At 33.0% G+C, this 15,176-nt stretch overlaps 1 protein-coding gene across 1 annotated transcript; it reads right to left on the bottom strand.

The window, feature by feature from the left end:
• Positions 1-50: 50 nt before the first annotated feature.
• LOC100782472 (U-box domain-containing protein 15) lies at positions 51-5,948 on the bottom strand. Its single transcript, XM_003544818.5, has 2 exons — positions 5,490-5,948; positions 51-1,100 (listed from the first exon to the last, which is right to left on the bottom strand). Exons 1-2 carry the CDS (start codon positions 5,804-5,806, stop codon positions 278-280), a joined length of 1,140 nt encoding a protein of 379 aa, XP_003544866.1. The 5' UTR covers positions 5,807-5,948; the 3' UTR covers positions 51-277.
• Between the last annotated feature and the right edge of the window lie 9,228 nt (positions 5,949-15,176).

The raw sequence follows: 15,176 nt of genomic DNA, 5'->3' as shown, positions 1-15,176 counted from the left end.
AGACTCCTTTATGTATGTGCAAAGCACAGACAGCATCCAGGTCGAAGTAATTAGGTGTAAATGTAATTAATTGAGTGATGAGGTCAACATATCAATCCCAAGTTAGTCTGGTAAAAATCATTACACTAGTCATGTAGAGCAGCTTAGACTCACTTTGCATGGTGATCTAGTTAACATACTAACTTTCCCCCCAGAGAAAAAAAAATACAATAAAAACACATATATACAAGTTAAAACTCAATTGTGCAGTTGCTTGATGAGGAAAAAAAGGTACACATCAAGTGGATGGAATAGAAGGAGTACAAGATGCAGCCCTATGCTGGATGCATTTCATGCTGTGTTCCATACTCCTTTGAACCATATCTTGCAATAACCGTTTGGCAGTTTCAGCAGCTTTATCTGCTCCATCTACCCGTTCAGCAATGTCATAAACAATTTTCTCCAAAACTGATGAGGTTAGTCTTTTTTCAGGGGGAGAATCTCTGAGCAAATCCAGAAGCACACGCGCTCTATCTTGAGCTTCAGCTGTGCCCTCCACTGTCAGACGTAACAGACCCGGAATTGCTCCTTCTTTGAGAATCAGTTCCCGGTATTTATCTCGGCAGCTTCGGCATAATGATAGCAGGGTTCCAACAGCATGTTCTGTGCTGACAAGTGATCCATCTTCAACTGTCTCTACTAGTGTTAAGATTCCACCATCTGCAATTGAGATTGCCGTTCGTCCTTCTTCGGAGTTGGAAAGGATTTCAAGCAGTGCTGTGGCTTTTTCTGCAAACTTGGAATACTTCTTGCACTCCTTAAGGAGGTTGAGCAGAGGGAAAACAGCACTTGCATCAAGGAGTTCAATGGAATTCGCAATGCTAGTAGAAAGATTATGGAGGGCTGTAACAGCATCAACTTTGCCTTGAACACTTCCAGATTTGAGAATCTGAACAAGGAGAGGTGCAGCTCCAGATGCGGCAATAATTGGCTTGTTGGATGCAGCAGCTGAGAGTGTCAAGATTGCAGCTGTAGCTAATTCTCGTATACTGCTATTTTGCATCTTGAGGAGCTCCACCAGTGGAGGCATGGCACCATCTGTCACTATTTTGACCTTGTTTCTAACAAATATGAAGTCCAAAATGTTATACAAAAAAACTAATTTCTAAGAGAAACATAACTTAAAAGAAAAGAATGAAGAGCAGGACCCAAAGCATAAAATCAGAGAGGAATAACAACAAAAAGAGTAGTAAAAGAATATACATTGAAGATAATGCAGAATGCTTCGACCTTGTCAGGCACAATGTATCCAGTAAACATGAATTTTTTAGAGTTGAAATAAAATAATACTTAAAAATATACCACACCCAAAAATGTCCGAGTCATCACCAAATCAGGCAAATTAGTAGTCAAACATATGCAGAAGCAATCGTACTAATGATCACATAGGATCTATAACTAAGTAACAATTGGGTCTCTCAATTATCAGTACCATATCACGTGAAATCAATATTCACTTTATATTAAGAAATAGTATAAACCTTCACAAAAAATATTAACATCGCTAGCATCTAGGTTTTAACAACCCAATATAGAAAGTAGTCTTACACAAGAATGAGACTTGCAAGCAAAACCAATTAACTAACCTAACATTTGGCATTGACCAATTTCACCATGGATCTGATTTTGGTTACTAACAAAGGATGGGAGTTAAAAATCCATTCAACCAAAGCTCAAAAGAAAATGCAAAACATAAGGATCAACAGGTGGGATCTTGCACTTATTGTCAAATTTTTTTCTTCACCAACTGTTTGTAGAAAAAGAAAATGGAGAAACCCGGAAAAAAAAAAAAAGAAGGAAAACTGACTGCATAAATAGTTCTGTCCTAATTCCTATGCATACAGATAAAGTACTTTTAGCTTCTGGGGTTCCAGGATTCCAGATTACAACCATATATTTGTTTAACGCTTCATGAAACTTTTTGGCTAGTTTATCACACCCAACTGCAGGAGACATTAGGTACAAATATTACATACTTGGGGTTATTTTCCTTGAACTTCATCAAGTTGCTCAACATTGAAAAAATCTGCAAAATTTCTGTTTCACAATGACAGAATGATCCGAATAATCAACCCGTTTCCCAAGTAGAGTCTCATGAAATCTTCCCTCTTTTCCCTCAATTATATCAGAAAATGATTTGTAAACCTTATTATGACAATCCCTCATCAGTTGTCTTCTTTTGTTATTTTCTGTAGTATTTTTCACTAAAAAGACTATAATAATAGCAGAATTTCTGTTAGAGAGTAAAAAAAAAGGATTCTGGGCTAACACCATTGACATAAAACAAAAATCCTTTCTATTAGAACATCAAATTTCCCATGGAACTGTTTCAAATGTGGAAGCTACATAATAGGAAGATACACAGGTAATGCTAATGCCACATCCTCTAAAAATTCACTAGCATCAAATTGAGAAGCATGTTTAATACTTATAGTAGGTAATCTATGTACACAGCAAATTTCTCTTCCTCTGGTTAGTACCATCACAATCACAGCTGCTGGATCAGTAAGGACATTACTTCTGAGCAGAAAGATGTGGTGCAACTATGAAAAGTGTCTAAACATTTTCTAACTTCTAGTATACGGTTATCAGAATCACACAAATTGTGATTCGATATGATGTCCTTGGTGGTTGACACAGATTGCAAGGTGAATTGAAATCAACTCAGAATCACACCTAGAATTGTTTGAAACAGCTTATGATTTATGAATCACAAGAATCACATTTCTGAGTCAAATTGTGCAATGTGTGCATGCCCAGGTCACATGTAAAAATAGGTCGGGCCACTGTGACCTGTTTCTAAAGAATTGATTTTTAGGGTTTTTTTTATAATTATTTTATAAGATTGGAGGGAAACTGAAGAATCTTTCCCTCCAATGATTCCAAAAGATGGTCCCCAACCCTTGCTTTTTATGCTGTTTTTCCTCCCACAGTGCTGCACAGGTTGTTGGTCCCACCTTGTCCCTTTCTGCCCTTTTTTTAATAGGTTCCTACTCTCTGTCATGTGATTTTTTTTCTGTGGGGTAAAATGGGAAAAAACAAAGAAAAAGGACATTGAGGTCATTTGGAACCACTCTAAAAGTGTTCTGTTCTTACACATAGGCTTTCAGACAAATGCAAGGGTTGTTCGCGTAATTGTTGGGGTGTTGTTACAAGGATGAAGCATCACCTTGCTGGAACAAAAGAGAATGTAAGTACTATTACATCTGTTCCTGACAAAGTTAGAAATAGATCTTTCTGAAATTGCTGGAAAATAAAGAAAAAGCTGAAGATGGTAAGACGCAAATAGTCAACAATGTTTTGTAATAGGTAACTACGTACCCAAGATGCTAATACATAAAAGGGAACTTCTGAGTCATTTGCTAGTAAGAAGAAGGAACATCTATGAAAGAAGAATGAACATTGAAAGATAGAGTTGGTGATTCAAGGCATTTACAAAAATGCATCTATGGTAATGCTTTTGATACCAGAGGACAAGGATGAATTAAGTGACATTGATCTTGGGAATGATGAATGAGACAATCATTAGATTAGCTTATGTACTGTAACAGGTGTCATCTTTATTGATATTTTCTTTTGAGGGGTTGAACCACTTTAACTTGTGCAATTGTTCTTTTCTGTAATTTTGATTTATGAGTTGAATCTTGTTTTATTTTGAACTTTATATTTTTCAGTTTATTGGTTATGCAATGAGTTATTGGACTTTAAAATGCTGATATATCTGTAATGTTTTAAATGTTTCTTTACATGAAAGTATATTTTTTGTTATCCATTGTTTGGGTACTGGGTAGTGGACCATGTCAAAGCAACGAGCCAAACCTCATATCAATGCCAATTCTTACCCACTTAATCAGATAGAACTCACATATCCATCTACCACATAGACCCAAATCATTGTCCTCATATTCGGCCTATTCCCTCTTTTCAAGTAATATTTTTTAGGGGAGCATTTTTGTAGGGTTTCTAGGACTGGGTCGCGCAAGACCCGACCTGGTTTGGGGCACAACCCGTTTGTGCCAGAATCACACAATTCATGAACAACAAGCAATTCATCTGTGGTTCCTGCTATTCATCACCCAATTGAAGCACCAAAACGATTCACAGCACGATTTGTATCACCAGCTCCTTGAATTGAATCAAATCATATGTATCATATTGTGAATCGTACAATACTGATACAGCAATGCATTAAACATAGGATATATCCTAAGATCCAATTTGACCATCCTGTACCTGATTCTAATAAATACTCCCCCACCAAAAAAAACACATGTCAAGAAGGAGTTGGCAGACAATTAACAGAACTTCCAAATTTATCACAATAATCATGAGCAGGAGCAGCATGCACTCCTGGTAAAAATGCCACTTAAAGGCATATTAAATCGGGGGTTACTAAAAATACCTCAAATGTGTTCATTTCTAGCCTAGATACACTAAAGTATAAACCCACCCCCCTCATCCAAACACAAACTTGAGAGTTAGAAATGTCACTGCAGGTACCCCACCTCTGGAGCAACCTCGAGGCATTCCAGCATTATTCCCACCACCCTAGATCATTTCCCAAACTTTAGGCTGGAACAAGTAGTGTATTTTTTTTTCTGTCTAAGCTTACTACTAACTACAGTAATAAAATCATAGAAATTCAGTCACAACTGTCATGTTATGTTGTGAGAACTGTTCAGGATAAAACAGAAACTATATCTAATAATATTAAGACTATCAAATTAACCAAAAGATGAAAATCAAAAAAATAAATTTGGAAATTGAAACATATATATAACAAGCCATATCCTCGATAAAGGGTAGTCTGTTGTGATGTTAAGTTTTATAAAGGAAGATCAAACATGTATCACTCTAGCATGAATTTAAGACTCTAAGTTAGTCCATCTTCCATTTTGCTTATTTTTTATGCCAAAAAGCAGATTTTTAGCCTAAGGTTATTTCTGCAGCATCTTGAACACCAAATAGGGCCAGTTTATTTAAAACTGCTTATTTTAAAATAATAAGCACTTTTTCTAACAAATAAGTTTAAACAAACTGGCCCATAATAAGCAAATGCAAAAACAGATCAACAAAACATGCACCATTTAGAGAAGCGATTTTGAACGAAATGTACAGCACAAGAACAGGATTCAAAAGAACCAGTTTTCTTTGAACACTATCATGAAAAATGAATAGAATCTCCAATCATCCATCAACTAGATATTGCAGAACGATTTATCAAAAATAAATAAAAAAACAGTGCCTTTATACTCTATTTTCTTCTTTCTATTGGGATAAAATTAAGCATCACACTATGACAATAACACTCAATATCCACACCACAGCACATAAAAATCAGATTCAGAAGAACCAAACAAGGTTTACACAAAGACCCAGAAGCCAAATTCGCAGACCCGTTTCACAATTCACAAAAAAGCATGCATCTTGGGAGAGAAGAAGGGGGGTACCGTTCGTTGCGAACAGCGAGGTTGAGGAGGGCGAGGAGCGAGGATTGGCGAGCGTCGACGTTGGAAGAAGAGAGCATCAGCACGAGCGGTTCAATCACACCCGCTGCGGCGAGCTTCGCGCGCGTCTTCGACGACGACGACGACGATTTCCGAACCATCTTCCTTATCTCCCTCGCGGCCTCAATCTTGGCGCTGAGGTTCCCGTTCGTCAGCGTCTCCGAAAGTTCGATTATCTGAGTGTGTTTTCCGAGGCTCCATGTCGATGTTGCTTCTGATTCTGTTTCTGTTTCTATTTCTGTGTTCTCTCCCTCTCCCATTTCTCTCTCTCTCTCGCAGTGGGTGTGTGTGTTTTGGGGCCGAAGCCAACCCTTTCTTCTTCTTCTCCTTCTCGATTCCTAACCCCTTTTCAGAAAATACAGACTTTATTATAAATAAATAAAAATGAATTTTATTTTGTGTAAACTAATGTATCAAATTTACGATCCGGAGGAAATCTACCTGATTAATCAATAAAAAAATAATTTTAAAAAATGTTCATTTTTTAACTGGGATTCTGATACTTTTAATTAAAATAACTAATTACTTAATAATGTGAAATATGTCTCTTTCTTTTTCTTCTTACAATTGAGAAAGAGGGAGTAATAATTAACTTTATGGAATATGGCATAATTAAGGTTGTTGTTGTATCGTAGATGTGTGTCGCTTATGAAGGGATTCATCTAACCATCAATATGCCACCAAATTCTATAGGTCTCTCATAAACTTTATTCTTACGCATTTCATTTTATCCTTATGCAGGTACAAAAATCCACCAAAATGAAAGATATTAAAGTGACACAATGTGATACTTTTAAAAAAATTACTTAAGTTGTATTACGGAAATTATGGTCAATTTAGCAGAAAGTAAGATCTAAAATAAAAATTAAGAGAATTTTTTTTTTATTTTAGAAAAAACAGTGAGATGGGACCTTTTAGTCAACATGCAAGATTTTTTTTTTTTACTTTTAAAAAAATTAACAGCAATTGTCTTTTTTATGATAAACCTAAAATTCAAGCTTTAATTGCTTTATTTTTGTGTATGTCCCAATGGATATTCAGATTTTTTTTTAAAATTTTGTCTACAAACACTCTCACATTCAAATTAGAATTCAACAGATCGAATAACTATAATATTATATGAATGAATAATACGTATTTGCTTGAGGTTGTTATGAGGCTTTTTTTTACTGAGAATGTAAATGTAGTATTGCATGATTTTATATAATGAGTTTGTCACATTTTATCTGAAAAAATTGTTGCACTATGACAATTGTCTTTCGTATATAGGATCTATGTCTTTAGAGATTACCTGATTGAAAACAATAATTGTGTGATTACAGAGATTTGATAGTTAGACAATGGTCATTCTAAGAGGTCATTGAAGATGATGGTGAGTGTGTGCTTGTATGATACAAGAATTAGCTAGCACTACAAGAATTTTTGAAATTAATTACAAAATCAATAATTAATTTGTAACTAATCTCTAGTAAAAACTAAAAAGAATTAATGACAAAATTACTCCAATGTAAGTGGTAGCATGAAACAAATTGCTACCCGGATCACTCTCGCAATATTCTACAAAATTAACTACAATTATTACAAAAAATAATATGTCAAATGTATTATTAGTATTTCCTACATTTTAAGTATATGTCGAGTATTCTTTTTTAAGTTGAAGAATGTTATTCATATCTATTTTAATTAACTACGCTATTCAAATCTATTTTATTATTTTTCATTTAGCTTTCGCTTAAGTAATAAATATTTGTTGCTTCTATAAGTTCGGTTTTGCAATTGTTAAATGCCTCTTGGGGAGTTTTAGGAGAAATGCAAATCTATTATTTTATAGAGTTTTTGCTTGCACATCTTCTGCTTCAATTCCCATCATCATTAATAATATTTTCTTTTCTTTGGCCTTTAAAAAAATATTTTATAGAGTTCAGGAACTAATGGTTGTATGGTCAGAGGTGATCTACGTAGAAATTAAGAATGTAACAAGGGTCCAAAGATAAATCTTTTTCCCTAAATCAATTACATACATATAACACTCTTTTTCCTTCTCTTCTTTAAAATAGAGTAATAAAACTCAACAAGTCTCACTCATACTGTCTCAACAAACATTCCTACTACCATAGCTTTAAGCCCCAAGATGCACCCTTTTGTGTTGACCATCTGCAAGTTATAAAGCTTTAATTTAGACCAGCACTACATAAATGCTATACCCATGATGACTTGGAACAATAGATGTTCAACCGCACAAATACTTTTCATTTAGATATATGTGTATTTTAGCTAATTAATAAAATAATATTTGATATACTTATAAGACACATCACCTCTCTCGAGTTAAAAAAAATAACAAGGTCAAATTTTAAATGTAAGGAAACAAATAAGAATAAAATATAATCAAATGATAAAATCATGAAGTGATATATGTGTGAATAATATTATTCTTTCTCAAATTATTTATAATGTTTGACGATCATTGCCACTCATATATAAATTTGACAATTATTTCATATAAATTTAACAACTTTAATGATCTATCAATACACAATGAGAAAATATAGTGAAAAAATATTAATAATATATTAAATACATAGTTTATTTTTTACGAGTTTAATTTTGATATTATTAAAAGATTTTATACTATTAGTATCATTTATGAGTTGACATGTTATGTATGATTTATTTAATTTAAAAGAGGGAAAAACTTTTAAGACAAAAAAGAGAACACAAAAAACACTCTGTTTTGTTTGATTTGATTTACAGAAGAAATAATGAAGAAAAACAAATTACATATTACCCATATATCTTTACTATTAAATTCAAGTGTTCAAATTTTAGATTATTTAGTTCATATGTTATAAAATATCTATTCTTCAAATCCATCAATATTAAAAAGGAGAGTAAAAATGGAGGAAAAGAATTTAACCTCATCTCCAAATCCATCAAACAAGACATTTAAAAAAATTAAAAGGTATATTCTCTCCCCTTCTCAAACATCAATTCCCCTTAACCCAAAACCATGTTAATAGCTTTGAAAACTTGTAAGATATTGAAAATTCAATTAATAACAATGTAACAGGTTAATGGATGATCAAATAAAACCTTTTACAGTATATTAATGCATAGACTTTTAAAATAAATAAACTTGTTAAATCATGAGGTATGTGATGTAGTAGATAATTCTCAAAAAGTCATAATGAGATTGGTGTATCATCTTATAGGTACGTGTTTAGTGCGTAAAATTCTCTTCACGTAAATATCATTTTTCTCATTCATTTTTTAGCATATTTTACTCCATTCAAAATTCAAATATTTTTACACCAATATTTTCTTATACTATGATAAAAAAAAATGGCACATTTGCTATTAATGACGCAATGCACAACATCCTACACATTAAGGGATGAAATGTACCTTCGAAAGGGATTTAGAGTATAACATACAATCCAATTTCATAACAAGTTAAAAAATGAGATTGGGAATCAAAACAAGACCAAGAAATAAAGAAAATTTTACGGAAGTACTATTAGAATAAATTGAACAAGGGTTCCTAAGTCTTAACCTGGACCTGACTTCTCTGTTGTCTTTTTTTCAGCTGTCCCTGTGTTGTCCCTTGAAAACCACACAGTTTTAAAATTGAATCATAAAATTAAATATTAACACAACTACATAAACAACACAGACACAGTTGAAAAAAGAACAACAGAGAAGTTAATTTGGTCTTAACCTAACTTCTTTTTTCTGTAAAGTGTAAACCATGACAAACAATATTGGTTAGCTTAAAAGAATTGACAGTTTACTTTGCCCATAGCAATACAACAGCTTAAGTAAATGATTTTTCTTGCTATCAAAATTCACTTTATAGGTAAGTCAAAGGAGCACCAGAAAAGCTTTCCTCACCAACCCAAACCTTCCAAACCCTATAAACCCAAACTAAAAAAGAAAGAATGGACATTTTCTCATCACTCAACAATACTCTTACTAAAGTTCAAGGACCTCAACAAAAGATAGGGAAGGAAAAGCTTGGAGCTATGAAAAGGTATTAAAGGTAACACAAAATAGCAGGAGTAAAAAAGAGAAGGCCTGCATATGTTTCTATCTCGTCCAACTTTTATGGTCAATATCGGTTACAGGTGTCCTACCCTTCATATGTCCTCAATCCAAGCAATGAGAAGATCATAATGGCAAATTTTCCAGCTTCTTACACTCAAATGTAACCAATTTCCATGTTGTTTGTCCTCAGAAATCCAACCATATTTTGGCATTTCTCAAAAAAATTCCCCAGATAGGATTCAATTATCTAATTTTAGCTGTCAGGAAGACTCCTGGCCTCAGTAGTTGCTCGGCCAATTAATATCCGATTATGTCTCATGTCTCGATTAGGATTGTTTCCGAAGGAAAAAAAAAACTTGTGGATAACAAAAAAAAAAAGGATCAACGCTACTTGAATCAATTGTCATCGGATTCTAATCGCTTTGGTTCGAGCTAGACCTAAAATAAAAAAATAAAAAAATGAACCAATTAAATTGGTTTGATTTAGATTGTTGGATTCATTGGATTGATTCAAATCAAATAACATTCCTAAAAAAAAAAATAGAAATCATAAATAATCTTGAACAAATTTAGGAATGTGACTATAATTTACTCAATTTAAATTTTAATTCTAGAAAATATAATTACCTTTTAGTGAATGAAATTTTAATTCTTGAGTTTTTTTTCTTGTAAAATATAAAAAAATTATATTTTTTTTTCATCATACAGTTACATATCCCTATTTCTGACTGGAATACATGCTTTATCACCAAAACCACAATACATATTACATAATAAAATCCCTCGCAAAAGTTAATCCATCTTGATATGCATATTTTAAGAACAATTGTGAACCAAATTAAAGCTCTAGGTACGATGAAAAATCTGGTTGCTGGCCTGGGAAAATTTCAATTTTGATTCATACAAAAGGCCATTAACTAGTGATGTGCTAATAACTGGCTTCTCACTGTTAGCTGCAAATGTTTTGTACCACTATTTCTCCAAGGCTTTGCCTCTCCAAGCATCATTATAACATCCCTCATGGAGGGGTCTGTTTTGGGGGAGCTTGGCAGTGCAAAGAAGTGCTATTCTGAGGACTAAAAGCCTCATGGAGGTTTCTATTGTGCAGCAAATTCATAAACTATCATCACATCAAAGTCATTATAAAGAAATCCTAAAGTCTAACAATGTTCCTATGACTTAGCCTTCCTTAAAGATTCACCTCTCCAACATGGTCATCAATGCTTCCTATTTCAATATCAGATCCTGATCTCCACAACTTTTTTACTGCCACAACAGTACTTGATTGTGGTATCTCAGCCTTGTATTGTAAACAACCCCAGTTGCTCCCATGCCAATCATGTATGTTTCCTTGATGCATGATAAAATGTCACTACTTGTAAAATCAAGCCTCTGAAATGCCATCAATTCAATGTTGCTAACGAAGTTGAAATCCAATGGCTAGCTAGTACTATTGATGGTATTCCAAAGCCGAGCGAGCACATTGCTGTTCTGTTGAGTCCAAAATTCCTTTATCAATCAGAAGTGAACTGAGCTTGCTGATCTTTCTGGCTGCCACCATCACATTACAATGTTCATGAAGCAAACCGATCAATGGCTCACTGTCACTCATGCCCTCAGCAATGCTCTCAAGGTACTACTTGCACTTGAGCTTTGGTCTAAAGAATTAGTACCTACGCCTACAATGCATATTAGGAACCTTGATTTTTAGCTTCTTTTTTTTTTATTTTTTTCCAGCATGCTGTTCCTTAGTTCTGCTTTGATGTATTAGAAATACAAAGTTTTAGTTTGCCGCTCTTTCGTTCTATGCTTTTAGCTTTCTGCTATGAATAAAGCTTATTATTTTCTCTGCCTATTATTGCCTTCTTTGATTCCTGTCTGAAGTTGGTAGCATTTCATCTATAAAACTTTTACTATCATAATTTTTACAACTTTTTCTCAAAAACAAAAAAAAAGAATGTGGATCTTCAATTGGATAACTGGGAGAAATATCTGATTTACATGGATCCTTGTTCGTTCATCACATAAGCCATGTCAGCCAAGGGATTCTGAAAATGCCAAGTTGGAGGAAAAGGAATTTCATGAGAAGTTAATTTTGGATTGGGGTGAAAATGGTGATACTGATAATTCTCAGCATGAGAAAATATACATTGGACAGTTTACACCCCCAAACAATAATGGTTGTGACTCACTCAAAGTTTTGCCATTGGATGTTTCCCAAACTTTCACATTCTTTCCACTGTCCCAAAGCTTAAATTGTTGAGTATTGATTGCGGCCACAAAAAATGGATCTGAACATGCCAATGTCAAGCTTGAGGAGATGTCCAGAAATTCAGCCATATGAAGATTGGGCAAGTGATTTGAGATTAGTCAGCGTGACAAACTCATTGCTCACGAATTAGAATGGAATCAATCTAATCCAATCCATCTTACACACTTCGCTATCAGATCTGCTGATTGCTCAACAGTTTCAAGTTCAACTCAAGTCTCTCCTAGATTGAAGCCTACCATGTGGATCACATCAATAACAATGTGGGTGCTTGTTAGACATTTGCTAGTACCACCATTACTTTGGCAGGTAACTAAGACTGATATGATGATATTTGGTTTTTGGTGCTTGATTTATTAAAGTTTCTGTTTCTCTGCTGTATATTACTCAGATTGATCCAATTCTGCTCATGTCCATCTCCACTTCCAGCACCAAAGGGAATTTGGCTAAGTCATTAGGAGTGGCTAACATACCCTGCTACATGCAATCGGTCAATGTAGAATTAAGCCTTGAAATAGTGTTTGCATTTCTTGCTGTCATAACTCATAACTAAGGATGTTGAAACTTGAATGGGCTGCAGAATCAAATAAATATGAGAAAGAAGCTTCATGGTTTTATCATGTTCAGCAATGGGGGAAACTGAGGATATGAAGGAAGCAAACATAGGGAAAAAGGACCTGCAATCTTTAGAATCATAGCTCAACTGCTCAAGTACGATTTTCAAAAGAGTTTGCCTTGGGATAGCCACTTTTCCACAAGTTCCCGTATAATTCATATTCCTATGGATTAAATGATTTTCATTCAGTTTGTGTGTTAGTCACCACATTCATCCTCAGGAATTCTACAAGTAAAGGAGTTCATACTCATGGCACAGTGAGAATGGTTTTTCTTTTTTATTTTCTCTCTAAAAATTGTTTTTCCAACAAAAATTGGGTATTTTACTTTTTCTTTATTTCCTCTCTCAATTGTTTAATTATTATTTGTTCAATGTTTTTTGCCGTGACATTACATTTGCAGTGGCTATATCTTTTTACAAACTATAAGCACTTCAAGCATATCAGATCTTGTCTTTGCTAAACCCCAATGACCGGTTTTGTAAAGTCATTAGAGGCCAACATACTGCTGCTACAGGAATCTGTCACTATAATTGGGTATGTTGCAACTTCCTCAATACATTTTCTTTGATTTTCTCTTATTTTCTATGATTTCATCATTTTAAATCACATTTTACTACTTCCTCATTTCTTATTAGCTATGATTTCATCACTTATTTTCCCTTAACAGTTCTATTGAGGAGACCTTTTATTGAACAAAATTGTTACAGTTTTAAGGATGCATGGTTGACTTACTTGCAGATCATTTTGCCCTTTTATGAGACATGTGAAGGATCGGGGTTTTTAGCTTATTGTTACGTGTTTTAGGCTTGTTCATAAAATGCAACTTATTAAGGATCGGGATTAGTACAAACTCCATAGCATTAAAGTAGATGCTGAGTACAGAGAACACTTTTAATACAAAGCACGGGTCATCAGCTAGTTGTTTAAAAAAAAAAAAGTCACAATTCAATGCCAACCAAATTAGGAGGTGAAGTTACAAAAGAAATTTAGAAGTGAGTTCATAAATGCTCAAACCCTAGGCATGATATGTATTTTGGTTAACTAATCAAATAATATTTGATACATTTTGAAGACACATTACCTCTTATATGATAAAAATAATATTCTGTATTAAATTATTTTAAATGTGTATACAACAAAAAGAATAAAACATAATCAAATGATAAAATCTCTATCATTATGAAATGACATACGTGTGGATAATATTATTCTTTATCAAATCATTTGAAATGTGTGACAATTAGAATAAATGATATATAAATTTAACCATTATTTTCTAACTTCAACTATTTAAATGATGTATCAATACAAAATGAGAAAATATTGTTAAAAAAACACTAAAAATATATTAAATACATAGCCAATTTATTAAGAGTTTAATTTTCATACACCATGTTAAAAGGACTTATACTATTAATATCATTCATTAATGTATTGAAATGTATGTACTGGTGTGTTTGATTCAAAAAAGAGGAAGAGAAAGAATTTTAATGAAAGAAAGAGAAGAAAGAAGAAACACCTTATCAAGCGAAGAGAAGTAATGGAAGAAAACACATTGTAATTTATAATTATATCCTTTCTATTAAATTCAAGCGCACAAATTATGGATAATTTAGTCCATACGTTCTAAAAATTTCAAGTATTTATCTTCTCCATATCAATCAATTTTTAAAAAGGAGAACAAAAAGGAAGGAGAGGAATTTAACCTCGTCCCCATTTTCCATTCTAAAAAAAGTTTCTTCTTTCCTTTCCTTCTCTCCTTCCTTCCTATTAATTCCCCTCAAATCAAACCCATTTCAATAGCTTTGAAAGCATGTAAGATGTTGAAAATTCAATAAATAACACTAGCATTTTTTTTTAACAGCCAACGCAGTAATATGTTAATTGATGATCATATAAATTTTCTACAGTATATTCAAATTTTATTCATGCATTCACTTTCTAAATAAATAAACATCCATAAATCATGAAGTACATAATACTTTAGATAATTCACAAAAAGTTATGAAACTAATGTATTATCTGTGTTTAGGGTGTAAATTTCTCTTCACAAAAATATCATTAAAATATGGGTTGAGACCTAAGTACTTTTAAATTTAGTATATGAATTACATGATATACAATCTTTTAAATAAATTTAAAATAAACTCCGATATCATCTTAAAATATGAGTTTAAGTCTAATTCAACCTTAAAAATTAACTCAAAAGATAAAAGTTACATCTCACTTATATATTCTATCTTGACTTTATCCTTAATCAATATGGAACTTCAATTTTTCTCAATATTTCTTATTTTCCTATTTTAGCATATTATACTCCATTAAAAATCAAATATTTTTACGTCAACATTTTCTTATACAATGATAAAAAGTGACATTGTTTTCTCTCACCCCGAATTCATCATTATGGGCACATTAATTACGCAGTGCACACCATCCTACACATTAAGGGACGAAATATAACTTCAAATTTAGAGTACAACATACAATCCAATTTTGTACTAAGTTAAAAAAAATGAAATAGGGAATCAAAACAATACCAAGAAATAAAGAAAATTCCACGTAACTACTGTTAGAATAAATTGCACAAGTGTTCCTAAGTCTTATCCCAACTTTTTTTTTCTTCTGTAAACCATGACAAACAATATTAGTTAGCTGAAAACAATTGACAGTTTACTTTGCCCATAACAATACAACAGC

This window comes from Glycine max, chromosome 14 (assembly GCF_000004515.6).
Source record: "Glycine max cultivar Williams 82 chromosome 14, Glycine_max_v4.0, whole genome shotgun sequence".
In the NCBI taxonomy this organism is placed as follows: Eukaryota; Viridiplantae; Streptophyta; class Magnoliopsida; order Fabales; family Fabaceae; genus Glycine; species Glycine max.
The sequence above is the reverse complement of the archived record's forward strand: the minus strand, read 5'-3'. Positions and strand labels throughout refer to the sequence as shown.